General features: G+C 36.2%; 1 protein-coding gene across 10 annotated transcripts in view; it reads left to right on the forward strand.

Annotated features, from left to right (window-relative positions):
- Positions 1–21,763, forward strand: part of ERC2 (ELKS/RAB6-interacting/CAST family member 2) — a 934,759-nt gene that overhangs the window by 416,526 nt on the left and 496,470 nt on the right. For all 10 annotated transcript variants that reach the window (XR_015248352.1, XR_015248351.1, XR_015248353.1 and 7 more), the window contains one exon: positions 18,385–18,522. Coding sequence is in view for 7 of the 10 variants with exons in the window: in XM_086697880.1 (XP_086554006.1) it covers positions 18,385–18,522 (138 nt within the window). In the remaining 3 variants the exon portion in view is untranslated. The remainder of the gene's footprint in view (positions 1–18,384; positions 18,523–21,763) is intronic.

A 21,763-nucleotide genomic window follows, 5' to 3' on the forward strand; every position in this document is an offset into this window, starting at 1 on the left:
CCTCCCGCCCCAGCCTCTACCTTGATCCATGTTCTGGGGGTGCTTTTTAAATTCTCAGACTTATGAAAAATAACTTCAGTTATGAGAAACTAAGGGAAAATATTTCCAGATTTTTTTTGATGACGAAGAAGATGATGATTGAGGGAGAAATTAATTTCTCTACTCAGCTTGATGTAAAATGTTTCATTGCCAGTATTTCTTAAAACTCTGGTCCATGGACTATTTGATCAAAGTGACCTGCAGTCCTTGTTAAATATGTGGACCTAAATATGTGGACCCAACCTCCCTCTGCACCTAATGAGTCAGCACCTCTGGTCCTGGAGCCCAGGAATCTGCATTCTCAGCTACTCAGCTGATTCTTTTATGTGGCCAAGTCAGAAGCCACACTATTTTGGATAATTTTTATATTTTAGCAATTGAGTGCATTTTTGCAGATATGAGAAAGATTCATTACAACATAATGAGTGATAAGAATGGTTGATCCCTTTTGGACCCTTGACTGTATTTATTGTGCAAATCATTAGGATGCTGATATCTCTCACAGGTTGCTGAATTACATTCTGGTGGGCTTTTTGTCCACCCATCCCTTTGGTCCAGGGAAGAACATAACTCATTATGTCACAAAAAAATTCTTGAGAAGGGATTTTGTCTTAGCTTCATGAAAACTCTTCATTTCCAGAGATCCTTTCAGGATTAGCTCCCCACATATTGGAGATAAATGTTAAAGATGCTCAGAATTACTGTATAATGTTTGTGAAGCTCAGACAGGATACTGTGACTATAGTTAGAATGACATGTGAGATTATGTCCCTAAAGAGATACACCTGAAGTGGAGGGGATAGGAGGGGGGAAGGCAAGACCTACCTAAGAGGTTCTGCCGGGGCCATTTAAGACTGATCTCTGGAAGGTTTAGGGTGGGGCAGCTCTTGCCATGTACAGATAAAGCACATTTTTTAAAGAATCAATTGTAAAAATCAAAGGAAAAAACACTCAGTTACAGAATGATCGTCCAACAGGTCATGCTCATGTGCCTAATTGAAGAAATGTTATTTGTTTATACTTTGTGCTGTTTCTAAGAAGAGAATAAAAAGCGAATTTACAAATCTTGCCTTTAGTGCTTGTATGTAACATAGACCCATTTTAGAGACAGCACTTTAATCTCTGTTTCACAAAGCTTTTATTCCAACTAAAAAATAATTGTAATATACTGTTAGGGTATTTTACAAATTATATCGATAGTATGATTCATACATACTGAGCTTCAGATTAATGTTCATTTTTCTAATCTACCATAAATATATTCTCTAGCCACCAGAACTATTGCTTTGGTGGTTTCTCTTTCCAGCACATGTTACTATGTTTTTGAAATGGAACATTTGCTATAGGGGACAGAACATTTAGCATGAAGGATACTAAGCAATAACAAAATAAATTATCTGCAAATAATGATGTAGGGTGCTTTGACATAATGTTTCTATTTTTCAGTCTAGTGGTTCATCTCCTTGTCCTTCCTCTGGGTTTGCATTTGATTTGGAGAGAAAGAGCCAGCATTTGTTTATTTAGGAAGTAGATGCAGCAGTCCAAAAATGAACTGTGTCCTAATCCTGCCCCCCCCCCCCCACCAGTGACTCTTATAACAACATGGTGGGGAACATTTTGAAACGCTACCTCTTCTTAGGAAGAAATTTTCTGCAATGTGAGTATTTTATCCTATTAAGTATTTCTTAAATTAAATGAAAGAGCTTAGAATACTTTAAGTTGGAAAATAGTTTCTCAAGTTACTAGGTAGAGTGCTGTCATTTTTTCCCAAGTGCATGCATATTTTTAATCTCAGATTCAGTTTCTTCTATTATTTAATTTTTAAACTTAAATAAATCTTTTCTTTTTATTCCCTGCATGCAGGTTTCAAATATTTAGCTCATAAAATTATATAATCCCTTAAAAAAACAAAAGACCATAAGCCAAATTTGGAACTCAAAACAAGGACTATAAATAAAATAGTTCTTAAAAAAAAAACTTCCTAAAACCCCAGCAAGACAGTCATAATTGTGAAAAGACATCAAGTTGAGATAATTTAAGTGACACAATTTTATGACTCTTTTAGAATGACCTTGAAAAAATATTTCCTAAAATGAATTCTCTCTTCAATAATTATTTTAGACAGAGTCTTGAAGAACAAACTCTCATGAAGTAAATTGTTTTCTTTGATGCTGATATTTTCTTGCAAATTCCAGAGGACACAATCATTAGTTTTAACTCAAGATGATGAAAGTAATTTTCCTTTGAGAACTAGGTTTTCCGCTGATTTCAAAAGCCTGTCTGCAGGTGAGATTTAATTTAATCCTTTGAGTACTTAAGAAGCATTCCTGAGACAGTGGCCAAAAAAGTGACAAGATTAGTACTTTGTTTATTGACAGTGTGTGGACAGGAAAAGACTTTTATCCCAAAGAGTTTAATGATTTTTTTTTTTTTAGTGATCTTAATGACAATTTTTAATTACTAAAATATTCATTATTTAAATAGCCAAAGATTAGATGATACACTTAAAATATAAAGTCAGTTGCAGTTGAATAGCAGCCTAGGAATTAAGTAGCAACAACACAAGCATGAAAGGCAGGTAGTATCTTGCTAACTAAAATTTAGTTTCAGAACAGAGAGTGGAAAATGAATCTGTAAGTATTAAAAGAAAATGCATAAATGAAAATCTACAGAAGATTTGTTGTATCTTTCTCAAAATCAGAATCACCTATGTATGGTTTTCATGAGACTTTAAAGATTTTATAAAATGTTTTTTTCTCTCTGTCCCATTATTTCATTTTTAATTCCAGTTTCTATGAGTGTTTTGTGTATTCCAAGGGGCGGACCAATTTTTCTGATGTCAGTTACTATTTGAATAAATTAAAAAGTCCATGAATATGAAAATTATACACATTGTTTGAACTTGAATCAAAAAAATATATATGACTATGACTTTCAGATAAATTAGTATCATAAAAAAAGGTCTTAATTATTTCCTGTTCAATGTGTGTGCAAATGTATTTCTGCATATAATGATTACATTGTTTATAGTTTGCTTTTTATTTTATTTTGGGGAGTACACAATTTTAAAAATTGGAATGTTTTGCATTCTAAATTTGACAGGTTTTCAGGTTTTTTTTTTTTTAAACAAAAGTAAAATCTTCTTTCTATTATGACATTCAGCAGAAATGAATTTGCAGAGTATTAGGAGTTTTTTCTGTTTAGGTGGCTCCAGACCTCTTAGCCACCCTGCCATCCTCTCAATAGATTTAGCCATGATTAGCAAACCATGAAGATCTTGTCTGTAATAATCACTTATTAATATTTTTACATCATGAGAATTTCTAGACAATCCTTGGATCTTGCCTTTCATTTTATCATTGGACATTTTCAGGATGTTCCGTTTTAGAACAATTTGGGATGTTTTAAATTTGCTGCCTATTCATTTTATGTCTAAAGGAAAAATGACACAAAATTCCATACTATTTGGGAACATGCTGTCTTGGTTAGGGTTTGGATCACATTTTAAAATTAGTTTTAAAGGAAAGGAAATCATATAAATGCTCTGGAATTCAGATAAGCACCAAGCATGGGAAGCAGGCACTTGTCTTTTAGAGTGCTTATCCTTTGGGGTCAGACTGATGATGGTAAAAAAAAAAAAAGCATTCTAGACCTTTAAATATTGATTATGCACTTTGGGGAGCTGTTTTCTTTCCTGCTTTCCCTCTGCCCCTTTGAATTTGGACTTTGGTAGAACTTGCAGAGTGCAGTATCTCAAATATTCCACAGGGTGTCATGATATGGTTGTTCTCAGGAACACTCCTGTGGGAGGTAATTTGAGCCAAGCTTCATCCAGTATTTCAAGGATTGGTACATTTTGGTTATAGTTCAGAATTATTTACTGAGGGCCTACTGTGTGTGAGCTCCATGATAAGAAATGTAGCTGTTAGTGTTATCATGCAAATCCCTTTCTTCACTTTGTGTTTGGCATTTTGGCTCGAGTTTTTTTAAATTTACTTGCTATGTAGTTTCAGGCCACTTGGAAGTGAATCTCAAATAGAGGAGTCAGGTTTGGAAACAACTCAACTGCCTAGCCAGATTCTGGCTCCCTTCCCTCCATCCTGTGGTGGGAATAGATCCCAAGGGGTCCTAGTGCAGGAAGGGGGCTGAGAGTTAACTAATCTAAAGGCTCCTGGCGTAGCCATGGGGAGGCTGACACAGAGCTGGGGCCTGAGTTGGACAGTTTGAGTGTTAACTGCCCCTTCATCATTAGTTGTCTGGGTCACCTTAACAAGTTTATTTGCTTTTTTTCATTTTTGATCCATGATGGGGTTTTGAAGAGCAAATTCAACAATCCATTTCTAAACAGTGTTTGGTGGCTTCCAGCTCTGGGACAAGATAATATAAACTCACATTTCCCTTCTCCTTCTCTCTAAATACATCTTATTTATATTGTCTGGAAATAATGCAACAGACAATCATGAAAGGACTCTGAAATGTAGGAAAGAAGAAGGACTGGCCAGGGGCCTCACGAATTGAAGAACACCAGGATGAGTTTCCTGGGGTTTCTTCTTGCTCTTCATATCTCCTTGCCTGGGATGTGGAGAGCCCTGCAACCCTGAACTGCCAACAGAAAGTAGATTAAAATAAGGAAGGATGAAGACTGAAACAAGGTGACTGCTTGCTAAGATATAATATAAATAGGAAAGCAAAACAAAACAAAACAAAACAAATCTTCTAACACATACTCAAATGTTCAGGATAAAATAGATTATTACTCATCTCATACCAAGAACCAAAAAAGTCACAATTTGAATGAGAGAAGACAACTAATAACAACACTAAGGTGAATCAAGTATTGGAATTTTATGACAAAAAATATAAAGCAATTATAAAATAGATTGAACAAGCAATTACAAAAATAGGAAGCCTTACTGGAAGGATTCCTTAGTAGAGTGGAAATGACCAAAGATAGAGTCTGTGAACTTGAGGACAGATCAGTGCAACTTAATCTGAACAACAGAGGAAAACTAGACTGGAAAATAAATGAACAGACCCTAGAGACCTGTGATTTAATAACAAAAGATCTAAGATTTCATCAGAGACCCAGAAAGAGATGAGAAGGAATATGGGACTGAATAAATATTTGAAGAAGTAATAGCTGTAAACTTCCCAAATTTGGCAAAAGATATAAATCTACATATTTAAAAAGATGAGTGAACCCCAAATGGGATAAGCCCAAAGAAATCCATGCTGACACATCACAATTAAGCCTCTAAAAAGTAAGAAAAGGAAAAAAGATCTTAGAGCACCCAGAGAGAAAGTACTCAGAATTTATAGAGGGATGGATACCAACTCGAATGATAGTGGATTTCTTATCTGAAACCATGGAGTCCAGACAAAATCGGCATGTTTTTCAAATACAGAAAAAACAAAACAAAACAAAAATAACCCTGCCAGCCATAAATTCTCTAACTGGTGAAATTATCCTTCAGGAATAAAGAGGGAAATAAAGGCATTTTGAAAAAAGGAAAACCAAGAGTATTTGTCCCTAGCTTATCTACCCTTGAACAGTAGCTAAAAGAAGCTCTCTCTAAACAGAAAGGAAATGATAACAGCAGGATTTGAACTTCAGAAAAGAAGAAAGAAGAGTGAAATGGAAAAAATGTGGATAAACATAATAATCTTCATCCTTATAATTTAAAAAAATTTGACAGTTGAAGCAAAAATTATAGCGATATCTGTTGTGCTCACTGTATGTAGAGGATATAATGAGACAATTATATTTAAAAAGTGAGGAAAATAAAAGAACCTTAAATAAGTGCAATTTTAGTACTTCACTTGAAGTGACAAAACATTTATATCAGTAGGTTATGACATGTTTCATATGTAAATTGTACCACATACAGCAGTTGTTAAGAAAATATATAAAACTGTATACTCAAAAATAGTATAAATAAGTGAAGATGGAATCCTAAAAATATTTCCAGTAACCCTCAGGAAGGCAAGAAAGAAATGGAGGAATGAAAATGGGGGAAATGAACAGAAAACAAATAATAAAATAGCAGACTTAAGCCCTAACATAGCAATAGTTACTTTATGTCAATGGTCAGAATATACCAGTTAAAAGAGATTATCCAAGTAGAGCCAAAAACAAACAAACAAACAAACAAACAAACAAACAAACAAACAAACAAAAAAACACCCCTCCAAACAAACTAAAAAAAAAACCCATGACACAATTATATGCTGTCTATAAGAAATTCACTTCAAACACAATGACATTGTAGGTTGAAAAGAAGAGATAAAGGTATATCATATTAACATTAATTTTAAAAAAAAAGAGAAATGACTATGTTAATATCAGATTAAGTAGATGTAAGAGCAAAGAAAATTACTGGGAACAATGGGAGACATTATATAATAAAAGAAGTAACCCACCAAGAAGACATAGTGATCCTCAATGTGTATGCACCAAACAAATATATGAAATAAAAACTGATAGAACTAAAAAGGGAAATAGACAAATTCACAATTATAGTTGGGGACTCCCACACTTCACTATCAGCAGTAGATAGAATTAAGTACAGAAAATTAACAAATTAAGTGAACTGAATAGCTCTATCAACTAACAAGAGCTAGATGACATTTATAAAACACTCTACCCAACAACTGCAAACTATACATTCTTTTCAAGTGTGCATGTAGCATTCATTAAGATAGATCATATTCAGAGTTGTAAAACAAACCTGAACATATTTAAAAGAATTGGATTCATATAATGTGTTGTATGACCATAATAGAGTCAAACTAGAAATCAGTAGTAGGGGGATATGAGAATCTACAAGTAATCAGTGGTTCAAAGATGGTAAGTAGGGGTGCCTGGCTTACTCAGCCCATAGAGCAGGAGACTCCTGATCTAAGGGTTGTGAGTTCGAGCCCTACATTGGGTTTAGAGATTACTTAAAAAAATAAAAATCTTTAAAAAACAAAGATGCTAAGTAAATAATAATTCACGCCTCAAAGATGAAGTCTTAAGGTACAAATATACATATAGCTGAATGAAAATGAAAATACAACATACCAAAATTTGTGGGATGTAGCTAAAGCAGTGCTAAAAGGGAAATTTATAGTATTAAATGGTTACATTAGAAAAGAGGAAATGTTACAAATGAATAATCAAAATTTCTACCTCAACAAACCAGAAAAATAAGAACAAAATAAACCAAAGCCAAGTATAAGGAAGGAATAATAGTAGAGCAAAAATCAATAAAATGTAAAACATGGAAATAACAGAGAAAATCAATAAAAGCTGCTTATTTGAAAAAAATCAGTAAAATTGGTAGACCTCCAGCAACACTGACAAAGATAAAAGAAGATGAAAATTACCAATATCAGAAATGAAGCAAGAGATATCATTACAGATTCTGTCGCCATTAAAAAGTTGATAGAGGAATATTATAGACAACTTTCTACTCCTAAATTTGACATCTTAGCGGAAAAGGTCCCATTCCTCAAAAACCACAAACTATCAAAACTTAAAAAAAAATGAAATAAATAACCTGAATAATCTTATAACCATGAGATAAATTGAATTTTTAATTTAAAAGTTTCTATAAGAGAAATTTCCAGGCCCAGATAGCTTCACTTGGAGATTTTTACCAAATAAAGAATTAATACCAATTATACTCAATTTATTTCTGAAAAGGGAAGAGAGAATAGTTTTCAACAAATTTTATGAGACTAATCTTACCGTGGTACCCAAAACAGAAAAATACAATAAAAAAAAAAAAAACCCAACTCCCTAAACCAAAGTCACAGACTACTGTCTCTCATGAACTTAAATAAAAGACCCTCAACAAAATATTGGAAAATCAAATACAAAAATGTATAAAAAGAATAATGTATCATGACTAAGTGAGATTTATTTCAGGTATGCAAGGCTGGTTCAACATTTAAAAATCAATCATTGAAAAAAAATCAATCATTGTTACCTACCATATGAACAGAGTAAAGAAGAAAAAAAAAGTGATCATATTACTTAACATAGAAAAAGCATTTTTAAAAATACAGCACTCATTTATGATTAAAAACTCTAAGCAAGTTAGGAATAGAGGGCAACCATCTCAGCTAGGTAAAGAACATATACAGGGGCGCCTGGGTGGCGCATCGGTTGAGCGTCCGACTTCAGCCAGGTCACGATCTTGCGGTCCGTGAGTTCGAGCCCCGCGTCGGGCTCTGGGCTGATGGCTCAGAGCCTGGAGCCTGTTTCCGATTCTGTGTCTCCCTCTCTCTCTGTCCCTCCCCCATTCATGCTCTGTCTCTCTCTGTCCCAAAAATAAATAAACGTTGAAAAAAAAAAATTAAAAAAAAAAAAAAAGAACATATACAAAAAAACCTACAGCTAACATCTATCTTTCACTACTAAGATTAAATATATTTCCCCTAAATTCAGGTAAAAAGCAAGGATGTTTACTCTTACTACTGCTATATAACACAGTACTCTGAAGTGCTCACCACTGTGATAAGAGAAAAAATTAAAAAATAAAACCATCCCTTTTTTCCAAATGACATGATTGTCTACATAGAAAATCCCAAAGTATCTTTAAAAAGAAAAAAAAAAAAAGCTCCTAGAACTAATAAGTGAGTTCAGTAAAATCTCAGGATACAAGATCAACAGACAAAAATTAATTACATTTCTATATACTAAAATGAATATGTGGAAAGTAAAATTAAAAATAGAATTTAAGTTGTAATAACTCCAAAGAAAATGAAATACTTATAAATAACTTTACCAAAACAAGTACAGGATCTGTATGCTGAAATATACAAAATGTTGATGAAAAAATCAAAGAGGACCTAAGCAAATTGAGATATGTATTGTATTCATAGTTTGAAAAACTCAGCATATTAAAAGTGTCAGTTTTCCCCAAATTGAGCTATAGGTTTAATGAAATTCCTTTCAAAATCCCAAGGGTTTTTATTGACATATACAGGCTTATTATGATTTTTTTTATGGAAAGGCACAAGCCCTAGATTAAGCTAAAACATTCTTTTATTTTATTTTATTTTTTTTCAACATTTATTTATTTTTCGGACAGAGAGAGACAGAGCATGAACGGGGGAGGGGCAGAGAGAGAGGGAGACACAGAATCGGAAACAGGCTCCAGGCTCTGAGCCATCAGCCCAGAGCCTGACGCGGGGCTCGAACTCACGGACCGCGAGATCGTGACCTGGCTGAAGTAGGACGCTCAACCGACTGCGCCACCCAGGCGCCCCTAAAACATTCTTTTAAAAAAAGGTGATATTAACCCTCTACAGCTACTGTAATCAAGACAATCTCCTATTATTGGAGTGACAGATCAATGGAACAGAATAGAGCATCCAGCTATATATCCACTCAAATATGCCTAATTAATATTTTACAATGGTGCAAAGACATTTCAATGGAGGAAAAATAGCTTTTGAACAAATGGTGTTGGATTAACTGGACATCTGTAGGCAACAAAAATGAACATTGACTTAAAACTCACACCTTATACAAAAATTAACTCAAAGTAAAATGTAAAACATGAAACTATAAATTTGTTAGAAAAATTATAGGGTAAAATCATCAGAATGTAGGGCTTAGTAATGAGTTCATAGAATTGACATTAAAAGTATGATCTATAAATTGGACCTTCTGCTCTGTGAAACACCTGTTAAGAGGATGAAAAGATAAGCGACAGACTGGGAGAAAATAATTGTAAGCCATATATCTTACAAGGGATTGGTATCTGGAATACTCTCCAAAGAACTTTGAAAAGTCACCAGTAAATCAAAACCAAAATCAAGCCAATTAGAAAACAGCCAAAAGACATGACCAGATATTTACTGAAGAGGATGTACAGATGGCAAATATGCACATGAAAAGGTGTTCAATGTCATTAACCACAAGGGGAACTGCAAAATAAAACTACAATGAGAGAGGCGCCTGGGCGGCTCAGTCTGTTAGGCATCCAACTTCGGCTCAGGTCATGATCTCGCGGTCCGTGAGTTTGAGCCCCGCCTCGGTCTCTGTGCTGACAGCTCAGAGCATGGAGCCTGTTTCAGATTCTGTGTCTCCCTCTCTCTCTGACCCTCCCTTGTTCATGATCTGTTTCTCTCTGTCTCAAAAATAAATAAATGTTAAAAAAAAAACTACAATGAGATGTCACTATACATCTGTTGGAATTACTAAGATAATAAGTCATGACAACAGCAAAAGTGTTGGTGGGAATGTAGAAAAATTAGATGTTTCCTACATTGCTTGTAGGGATGTAAAATGGTACAGCCACTTTGGAAAACAGTTTGGCAGTTTCTTATACAGTTAAAATCACAAGTCCCATGACCCAGAAATTTCACTCTGGTGGCATTTATATCAGAGAAATGAAAACTTATGTTCATAGAAAAAACTTATATGTGAATATTCATAGTCTCCTATTTATAATAGCCCCAAACCAGAAACAACCCAAGTGTCCTTTAACAGGTAAATGGTTAAACAGGCTGGTATATCCATACCATGGGCCACTACTTAATAATAAAAGAGAACAAATTATTGATAGACATAACAACTTGGATGACTTTCCAGAGAATCATACTGAATGAAAAAAAAAAAAAAAAACACTGCCAAAGGTTATGTTATGTACTGTGTTCCTGTGTTTATGTAACATTTGTGAAATCACAAAGTTATAGAAATGGAGGACAAATTCATGGTTGCCAGGGGTTAGAGATGGGGGGCAGAGACAGAAGATAGGTGGGAGCAATTATAAAAGGACAATACAAGGGATCTTTTGGGGGATAGAATTGTTCTGTATCCTGACCTTAGAGGTGGTCACATGAATCTACGTATGTGATACAGTTGCATAGGACTAAATACAGACACACATACACACCAATGAATGCATGTAAAAATGGTGATACCTGAATAAGATCAGTGGATTGTATGAACATCAATTTCCAGCTTGTGATATTGTACTATAGTTATGCTAGATTTTACTATTAGAGGAAACTGGGTAAAAAGTGTAAAAGGTATCTCTTAATATAATTTCTTACAACTGCATGGAAATCTCAATTATCTCATTATAAAATGTTAAAAAAATAAAAGCAAGTATTTAGGACAGTGCCTGGTTTATAGTGAAGAGGTCTGGGGCATACACTACCTAACCTTTTTATAAGCTGAAAGTTTATTTTTATTTTAATTTTAGGCCATATAAAAATGACTGCATCAGAAATGCCATGTTAAAATGTCATACATCCCATTATAATTAATTCTTCAGATTTGGATAAATTTCTCTTTTAGAATTCTTTGTTTAAGGAATCTTTTAAAACGCTTCTCTGTTTTTATTCCAAATGAAATATATAGGGATAGTAGGCAGAATTCTAGGATGGCCCTCATGACATGGGCTCCCGAGGTGTTATGTCAATGTTTAGATTACATTTTATGCAAAAGGGAATTTGCAGATGTAATTAAGATTGCTATTCAATTGACCTTGAGTTAACCAAAAGGGAGATTATCTGGGTGGGCTTGAACTAATCACTTGAGCATTATAAATTTGAATCTAGAGGTCAGAGACAGAAAAGTCAGAAAAATTCAAAGCATGGAGGAGGGGATTTGACGTGCAAAAGTGCTCTGTTGCTAGTTTTGAAGATGGAGAGGGGCATATAGCGAAGACCTGAGGCAGGTTCTTGTTGCTAAGAACAACTTCTAACTAATAGCTAGCAGTGAACTGAATAATGCCAACAATCTGAATGGTCTTGAAAGAGGACCCCAAGTTCCAGATGAGAACTCATCCTGATCGACCTTTTGATATCTACTTTCTGAGACCTTAGGGAGAGAAACCAATTACACCACATTTGGACTTCTGGTGTATAGATTGTGGGACAATACATTCATATTGTTTTAACCTGCAAAGTTTGTGGTAATATTTTATGTAGCAATAGAAACCCATACAATGGGTTGATTTAAATCTTTGTATTTAAATCCATTGTGTAGTGGATCCTGTTTTAGCAACCAGTGTTGCCTTTTCTTTGCTGTTATGTAAAGGGTATTTCTGGAGAAGGATTTTGGGAAGATGGAGGAGTAGAAGGCACCAGGAATTTGTCTCTCCATCTAGACAACAATTGAACCAGCAGAACCTGTCTAATGTAACTATTTTGGAAGTCTGTAGTCCATTAAAGGCTTACAACTTCCAGGGAAGGCTTAGATGGTAAAATGCAGTTAATTTGGGTCAATGTTAGCTCTTAACACAGTAGAAGCTAACCATTTCCCACCCTTCAGCCAAGTGGCAGGCAGCTAAACATGTGTGCCTAGAGCAACCTACACACAGCTTGCAGGAGCCAGGGTGAATAAAAAGAAACCGGCCTTCCAAATATCAAGGAACTGTGTTCTGATCATTGATTGTTGCTTCTGATCACAGGTGCAGTCAGAGTCAGCAGCCATTGTTGTTACACCTCCCCACATTGGTGCAAGCCCCTCCCCTTCTGCTGAAGTGACTTTCAGGAGACTTAAAAGGCTGGCAGTCTTTTTCCCTCTCCATTTTCTCTTTTGAGAGCCATACATTGAGGACTAGGACATTCATGAACAAGTTCATATATAAGGAAAATTAGAAAATGAGGACACATACCCAGGAAAAGACACAGGCTCAGAAAAGACCTAAGAAGACCTTATATTTATATCTCAGACTGATCTTTGGCACAGAAATAGCCAACAACAACAGCAACGATGACAGCAACAAACACAAAATAAGAAACAGTAAACGACAACAATAACAAAAACAGCAAACCCTGGGATATGGAGAGAAGCTGATTTCCAGAGTACCACACTGTGAGTTTCAAACATCTAGTTTTCAACAACAGCAAAAATCACAAGGCATGCAGAAAGTGGGAAAGTACGATCTATTCAAAGGGGAAAAAATGAACAGAAACTGATCCTGAGAAGACTTGATGGCAGATCTACTAGACAAAGATTAAAATTTTTTTTAATGTTTATTTATTTTTGAGAGACAGAGAGAGCGAGCACGAGTGGGGGAGGGGCAGGGAGAGAGAGAGGGAGACACAGAACATGAAGCAGGCTCCAGGCTCTGAGCTATCAGCACAGAGCCCGACATGGGGCTTGAACTCACAAGCCGTGAGATCATGACCTGAGCCAAAGTCGGACACTTAACCAACTGAGCCACCCAGGCGCCTCTAGACAAAGATCTTAAAACAACACTCTAAAAGAACTAATGGGAGATGTGGGGGAAATAGAGAAAACAATGTATGAACAAAATGGAAATATCAATGAAAAGATAGAAAACCTCAGAGGAAACCAAAAGGAAATTCTGGAGATGAAAAAGTATAATAACTGAAATGAAAAATTCACTAGAAGGATTCAAAGGCAGCTTTGAGTAGGCAGAAGAACCAATGAACTTGAAACAAAAAAAATATTGAAGAAAATTAAGCAGAATCTGAGGGGCCTCTGGGACATCATCAAGTGGACCAACACACACATTAGGGGAGTCCCAGAAAGGAGAGAGATAAAGGGGCAAAGGAAATTTTTGAAGAAATAATGGCTGATACTTTGCAAATTTGATTTAAGACATGAATATGAACATCCAGGAAGCTCAATAAACTCTCAGAAAAATGAATGCAAAGGGACCCACACCAAGACACATTATAACCAAACTTTTGAAATCCAGAGACAAAGATATACTTACTTGAAAGCATCAAGAGAGAAGTGACTTGTCATTTGCAAGGGATCCTAAATAAGTTTATAAGCAGTTTTCTGATCAGAAACTTTGGAGGCCAGAAGACAGTGGGTTGATATAATTAAATGATAAAAGAAAAAAAACTGTTAACCAAGAATCATATATTCAGCAAAACTGTTCTTCAACAGTGAGGGAAAAATTAAGATACTCCCAAATAAACAAAAGCTTAGAAGTTTGTTACCACTGGAACTGACTTACAAGAAGTGCTCAAGGGAGTCATGCAGGGTGAAATGAAAGGACACTAGATGGTAACTCAAAGCCATGTAAGAAATAAATATTTCAATAAGGCAAATACATGGGCAAATATAAAAGCTACTATTATTGTAACAACGGTTTGTAACTCCACTTTCTGTTTTCTACATGATCTAAGAGAACGATTTATTTTATTATTATTATTTTAAATGTTTTATTTGTTTCTGAGAGAGGGCAAATAGGGGAGGGGCAGAGAGAAGAGGACCGAGGATCTGAAGCCAACTCTGGGCTGATAGCTGCGAGCCTGATGTGGGGCTTGCACTCATGAACTGTGAGATCATGACCTGAGCCAAAGTCCAACGCTCAACCTACTGAGCCACCCAGGCGCCCCTGAGACTAATATATTTTAAGAAACTATTAGTCTAAAAGCTAGTATCATTGTAACTTTGGTTTGTAACTTTATGTTTAATTTTCTATGTAATGTAAGAGACTAATGCATTAAAAAGAATCATTAGTTTATATTTGTGAGTACACCATGTATAAAGATATAATTTTGTGACATCAGCAACCAAAAGGGGTGGAGATGGAGCTGTAAAAGAGTCGAGTTTTTGTATGTTATTGAAACTAAACTAGTATCAATTCAAAGTGTTAAGTGTTATAAATTTTGGATGTTACATGTAATACCCATGGTAGTCACAAAGAAAATAGGTGTAGAACACACACACACGCACACACACAAAACGATAATACAATTCAATAATTTCAGTACAAAAAAGTCAACTAAGTACAAAAGAAGACAGCAATGCAGGAAATGAACAAAAAACATTATCAGGTATGCAAGAAACAAATAACAAAATGACAGATATAAATTCCTCCTTTTCAATAATTACTTTAAATGGATTAAAGTCTCTAATTGAGAGACAGAGACTGGCAGAATGGATTAAGATCAAACAATCATAAAAACAGCCCACCCTCAACATGATACAACTATATGCTATCTATGAAAGACTCACTTTAGATCCAAAGACACAAGTAGATTGAAAGTGAAAGCAAGGAGAAATATGTCCTTTGCAAGTAGTAATGGAAAGAGAAAAGTTTACAAGAGACAAAGGCATTATAAATTAAAGTTTCAATACTATCAGAAGATATGACATATATAGGCATGTATGAACCTAATGACAGGCCATCAAAATATGTGAAGCAAAAGGTGACAGACCTGAAGGAGGAAAAAGACAGTTTTGCAATAATCGTTGGGGACACCATTACCCCACTCTTAATAATAAAACAACCAGAGAGAAGATACGTAGGGAAATAGAGGACTTAACACAATAAATCAACAAGATCTAACAGACATATTCAGAATACTCTACCCAACAATGACAGCATGTGTAATTTTCTCAAGTGCACATGGGGCATTCCCCATATTCATCCCCAGATTAAGTCTCAATATATTTTCAAAAGATACATGTCATACAGACTATTTTCTCCAACCACAAGAGGATGAAGTTAGAAATCAGTAACAGAAAAACTGGAAAATTGGCTAAGTTATAGAAATTAAACAACATACATTTATTTATTTATTTATTTATTTATTTATTTATTTATTTATTTATTTATTTATACATACAATGTGAGCAAGGGAGAGGGGCAGAGGGAGAGAGAGAGAGAGAGAGAAAAGCTTAAGCAGCCTTCACGCTCAGTGTGGAGGCCGACACAGGGCTTGATTCCACGACCCTGGGATATGACCTGAGCCAAAATCAAGAGTTGGACGCTCAACCAACTAAGCCACCCAGGTGCCCCAAACAATACACTCGTTAACAATGAATGAATTGAAGGGGAAAAAAAAAGTTAGAGAGGGAGAGAGCCAAACCATAAGAGACTCTTAAAAACTGAGAATAAACTGAGGGTTGATGGGGGGTGGGAGGGAGAGGGGGTGGGTGCTGGGCATTGAGGAGGGCACCTGTTGGGATGAGCACTGGGTGTTGTACGGAAACCAATTTGACAATAAATTTCATATTAAAAAAAACAACGAATGAATCAAAACAAATCACAAAAGAAGTGAAAAAATTCTTAAAGACGAATGAAATCAAAAGTGCAATGTACCAAAACATATGGAATGTAGAGAAAGCAGTGCTAAGGGGGAGATTTATGCATCAAAAGAATTATCAGCAGAGTGAAAAGGCAACCCACAGAATTGGAGGGAACATTTGTAAATTATATGTGTTAAGGGATTTATATGCAGAATATACAGAGAATACCTAAAACTCGACAACAAAAATCAAACGTGATTCAAAAATGAGCAAAAGCGTTTGAATAGGCATTTCTCCCAAGAAGATATACAGATGGCCAGTAAGCACATGGAAAGATCACTCAACATTATTAGTCATTAGGGAAATGAAAATCAAAACTACAATGAGACACCATCTTTTACCCATTAGGATGGCTATTATCAAAAAACCATAAAATACCAAGTGCTATTATATTACCTGCATACTGGTAGGACCCCAGCCCTAATCCTCTTCAGTCCTCTCAGTGATTTGGGGAGACCCCAGGGAATCTCTCACAGGCTTACAGCCTCAATTTCCAGTGCCCAAAGTCCCTTGAAATCAGTGCCTACCACTGCCCCAGGGCTGATGCCCTGAGGGAAGGTGTCCTCTGTCCTGTCCAGGGCACTGTCTCCCAGAGTGACAGGGGGTGCCTAATTAGTTTGTTTAGGACCACCATGGATTTACACATTTTCATGTACACAGATGTATCTGTGGGTATGGGCATACTCAAAATAATAACACACAGTCTCCTCATAGAGCCAGTCTTCTCAGATGTTAGCTTCTTTTACATAACGAGTATCATCCTGACATGTAACTATCCATATTCTTGTTCACCCATATATTTATTTATGGAATTGTGTAACCACATGAACACTTGTCTGGAATGGAGGAAACCTTTGTTTTGACTGCAGATGATTATGCCTTTGAGTTCCTGTGTTTTTCATGGAAGGACAGTGAATTCTCACAGTGGGCAGGAATACATTGCATTTTGATGAAAGAGAGACTAATTATTTGACCTATAACTTGAGTTTCCAGGATGTCTGTCTCAAGGCAGAAAACATGTCTTATTGAAAAGATATATTGGTGGGGAAAAAAAAAGGAAAGAAGTAGGAAGAGAGGGAAGATGAAGGAAGGAAGGAAGGGAGAGAGGGAGGGAGGGGTAAAAGTCCATTTCTGTTCATTCAAATAGATTGTAGCCATTGGAAAAATTAGCCAAGTCCTGTGTCCTGCCAGTTGAGCGTCAGCAAGGTCAATGTTTTTGCATTCAGAGATATTTTGATGCTACTACCACGGCCACTCCCACTGTCACCCTCTTCTCCTCCTCCTTGTTGCTGCAACTTCTGTCATTATTTGTATCTTATTCCAGATTTATGCTGAATGAATCAAATAATCCAAAAATTTGTTTAAGTCACACACTGTTAAACATGCATTTGGAATGATTTCGTGCGAAAGCCTGGGTGCAGAGTACAAATATTTTGAATGGACTTATCTTAGAGTTGTACTGCTTTTTTTACTTGTCACTTTAAAACCCTTAATATGAATAAATTGTTTGTACAGTGTTTTTTTTAATCCTTAGATAAGAAATACATGGTTTGAAAGCAGAGAATAAAAACATGAATGATAATGTACGCAATGCCCAGGAAAGGTCCTTGCTGCTTCTCATGGGCAGGCGTTATAATCAGCCATTTAGCGTGTTTATTTCAGGCTGCAGATAGTGGATAAAAGTGGCTGGTTGGTTGCCAGCACATGATTTAGTTGCCAAATAGAGTGTGTAGTACTTGTTACATTTGATTTATATCACAAGTTCTTCCCATTAACGGTCTACTGATGATAACCTAGTTGGCTTTTCATGTGGTTACTTTGAAACAGCCACTTGACAACATTTAGCATATCACAAAGTTTAATACTGAATACAGGAGTGAGTGAATGACGACAACATAGGTCCTGCCTTATATTATTCTGGTGCTTAATGCAGAATGGACACCCAATACTAGTCTTTTCATTGAATGAAAAAATCCTGCATATGTATTCCCTGATACACTGTACGAAGATTAGGTTATGGACTTCAGACTTAAAGGTCTGGTGGGAGGGATAGGAATAATAATGCTTACATATCTGAAGGGCTTGCATCTGTATACAAAGAGGTAGTCTGCTTATCTGTATTGCCATTTGAATACAAAGTTGAATTATGGAAGGATGAAGGACTCATCAAGATGGCCTTGATTCTAAGTCAGTGTAACCTTGTAATGATGACAGTGTCCATAACCTTGGTCTATTTTTTAAAACAGGTCCACTTCAGGAATGTTGTCCTTGGATATGTAATAAAATATGCATTAAATATGGTTAATTTTTATTTTCAGATTGAAAACTTGCAAGAACAGCTTAGGGATAAAGACAAGCAACTAACCAATCTGAAAGACAGAGTAAAGTCCTTGCAGACAGATTCTAGTAACACGGATACTGCGCTAGCAACACTAGAAGAGGCTTTGTCAGAAAAGGTGAGCTTGGGCTGAATAATGGGGGTGGTTGGGAGGAAGTGATCTAAATGTATTTAAATGTGCCTGCCTTTCTCTATGTGCTCTCACTACCCCCAGTCCCAGCTGGACCTCCCACTGCCATGTTAGCCCTCCTCAGTAGACTTGGCACATTAAATAAGCCAGGAGATCCTTGAAGTGCAAACCTGATTACATCACATTTGGCCCTGCTTGAAAACCTTCACGAGCTTGTTACTTTTCTTAGGATGGTAAAAACTGAAATCCTTAACCTGGCCTATATAGTCCATCGCTTCATCTGATCTGGCTCATACCTGGTCATCTACCTCTCTGCCTGCCTTACTCTTCTCTCCTTCCCATCCTTCTTTCCTCTTTCCTTTTCTCCCTTGTATCCTCCCTCCCTTCCTTCTTCCCTTCTTTCCTTCCTTCTTTTCCAGCCTCATCCCCATCTGTCTTTCCTCATTCTTTGTATTCTAGCTATGCTGGCCTTCTAAATGTTCACGTCCACTATGTTCCCTCCTGCCTCAGACCCTTTTCATACCCAATTACCTAGCCTAGAATGTTCTTTACTTCCTGGAGATTTAATTCATCTCCTTATGGGAGTTCAGCTTCCTGAGAAGCTGTATTGCACAGTAGTCAGGGATGTGGACTTTGAGAGCTAGACTGCCTGTCTTCTATATTCCGCATTATCATAGTCTATAAACTGATGTAATAAGGTCAAGTGGAAGGAGACCTAGGAGCCAGTCTCAGCCCTGCCACTAACTTACTGGATGACCTTGGCAGGTAACTGCCTTTCTCAGTACCTCAAATTTGTGTAATGGGAGGCATTAGTTTAAATGGCCACAGGTTTTTTAAGCCATGTATTTTAAAGAAGCCTTCTTTGACTTCTGCTTCAGAATCACCAGGAGTTGCCTGTTGAAAATCTAAATTATTAGGTTCCATCTATACTTAATCAGAACCTTGAAAGGGCTTGCGATTCTGTATTTTAGGAAGTTCCTTGAATCATTGTGATGTACACTCTAGTCTGAGAGCCTCTGCAGTATATAAAAAAATAGAGAAGCTAAAAAGATGATCTAATTCTTTTTATGGCTAGAAAGAAATTATAACATTGTCGCATTTATAATATTAAATTATAAAGATTTAATTTGAAAACTTACAAGAATAAATAAGATGATTTTTCAGGGAAAATATTCTTTTTAATATTTTCAAGAATTTATTACCAAAACTCTGTAGTAATTTTGTTTGTAAAACATTTGAATGAGTGAATTGGTCTAAAAACTATTAATGATTATTCTGTTTGCAGTTTTGAGTAATATGATGTCAGTCCATTACTACCTCTCAATTTCTTTCTGTAACTTTACATAAACATATACCATATAATTTTTTCATATCGTGGATTCTTGGCAGGATTTTATCATTTTTTCCACTGGCCCTATTAAGATTAGATTTATTCTAGTTTAAATCCCCAAACAATTTCCAAATCTGAAACTACTCTTTTTATCTAAGCACCTCCTTTGAGAAGAAGGGGATGACTGCAAGGAAGGCTGAGGTCTGTGGGAGTCTGACCCCCCTCAAACCCATGCCACCACTTGAGAGTTATTGCCTCCCGTGGGGCAAGCCTCTTCTCTTAGTGCCTTATTTTCAAAATTTGCTGACCTCTAAGTTCCATTGTCTGTGGAACTACCTTGATAATAATTAATCAGTCTGCTGATCCAGAATCTGAAGTACATGAAATCTGATTTGGGCAATACATGAGGAGTTGAGTAGTTAGATACCTTGAAGGGCGAGATAGGGAACAAAAATGAGGGAAGAGGGTTTGGTGTGAGACAGTAAGAATTGCTGGCAACTGTGGCAAGCTGCGGAGTCTTTGACCTGCCTCAGATCATTCAAGTTCACATAATACATTAAAGTATTATGATGCTCAAGTCAAATATGATGTGGGCCAGCTTTGGCCTGTGAGCTCTTAGTTTTCAAACCTTATTTGCATCTGACTTGTAGATTTTCACAGTATTGAAGAATACAAGCAAACACAGATCAATTTATATGGAGGGAATTTTTAAAAGGTGCTAAAATCAGGATATTAGTGTATTTGATAAGCACAGATAAAAACATTGGATAGGAACTGTCAAGGTTCTCTGTCATGGGTTGAAGAATAGTAGATTCCTTTTAAGTATTTATCCCAGTGGGTATCGAACTTTTATCCAAATATTCTTATCGTCTAGGGTTCTTCTTCTTCTTCTTCTTCTTCTTCTTCTTCTTCTTCTTCTTCTTCTTCTTTTTTAATTCTCAAGTTAGTTAACATACCATGCAGTCTTGGCTTCAGGAGTAGAACCCAGTGATTCATCACTTACCTATGACATCCAATTGGGAGCTTCTTCAAATAACAGTTTCCTGGGTCCCATTTCCTAGTGATTCTGATTCAGTTGCTTTGCTCTGGGGCTAAGGAACCTATGATTTTTACAAGCATGCCCAGTGATTCTGATGAAAGTGGTCAGGTGACCACACCTTAAGAAATACCAAACCCATCCTCTTCCATTTTAAAGATGGGAAATTGGCTCAATGAGGTGAAATGACTTGCCCAGAGATGAAAATTTTGGACAGGTGCAGCACCATTCCCCATTTCTGGGTCCTGGGGCTATGTCATGGACAGACCATGGCATGGCCTATGCTAACTTCTGAACCCAGTACTCCAGGAAACCACTTCTAATCTAAGTTGGCCCTTGGTTGGGACTTTGTTGTCTCCCCTGCACTATCCCAGGGCCACTCAGCTTATGGGTGATGGAATGGGACTGAAATTCAAACCTGATAATTGTGCTTTTGACAACATCACAATCACCTTTATTGGCCCTTCCCTCACAAGGTTCATTCAGTTTTATCCACATTTAATTGAACAGACCCCCTGGAACAAGATGGTACAAAAAATAAAATGATTAATTAAAACTTTTGGACTCATAGAGCATCTAATTATTTGCTGTCATTTGGCTGATAAATAGAACCTATTGGGCACTATTCACCATTCCACTTGGGTTGTGACATTCTGGGAAGTGTGTTATTCCTTTTAGTTTCCAGGAACTTATATACATATTCACAGTGCAAAAAAATAATGCCATTTAGCAAGTTAAGATTGAGTATGACATAGTTCTAGGATTGACACACAGAAGCTCAAGAGACGGAACCCACAGTATTTATAAAGCTGGTCTCGCCAAGTTTGCTGTAGCCATATAGCAGATAAGCAGTTGAGAAAGGC

Source organism: Puma concolor, chromosome A2 (assembly GCF_028749965.1).
Source record: "Puma concolor isolate L17-30 chromosome A2, mPumCon1.1.hap2, whole genome shotgun sequence".
Classification (NCBI taxonomy): domain Eukaryota; kingdom Metazoa; phylum Chordata; class Mammalia; order Carnivora; family Felidae; genus Puma; species Puma concolor.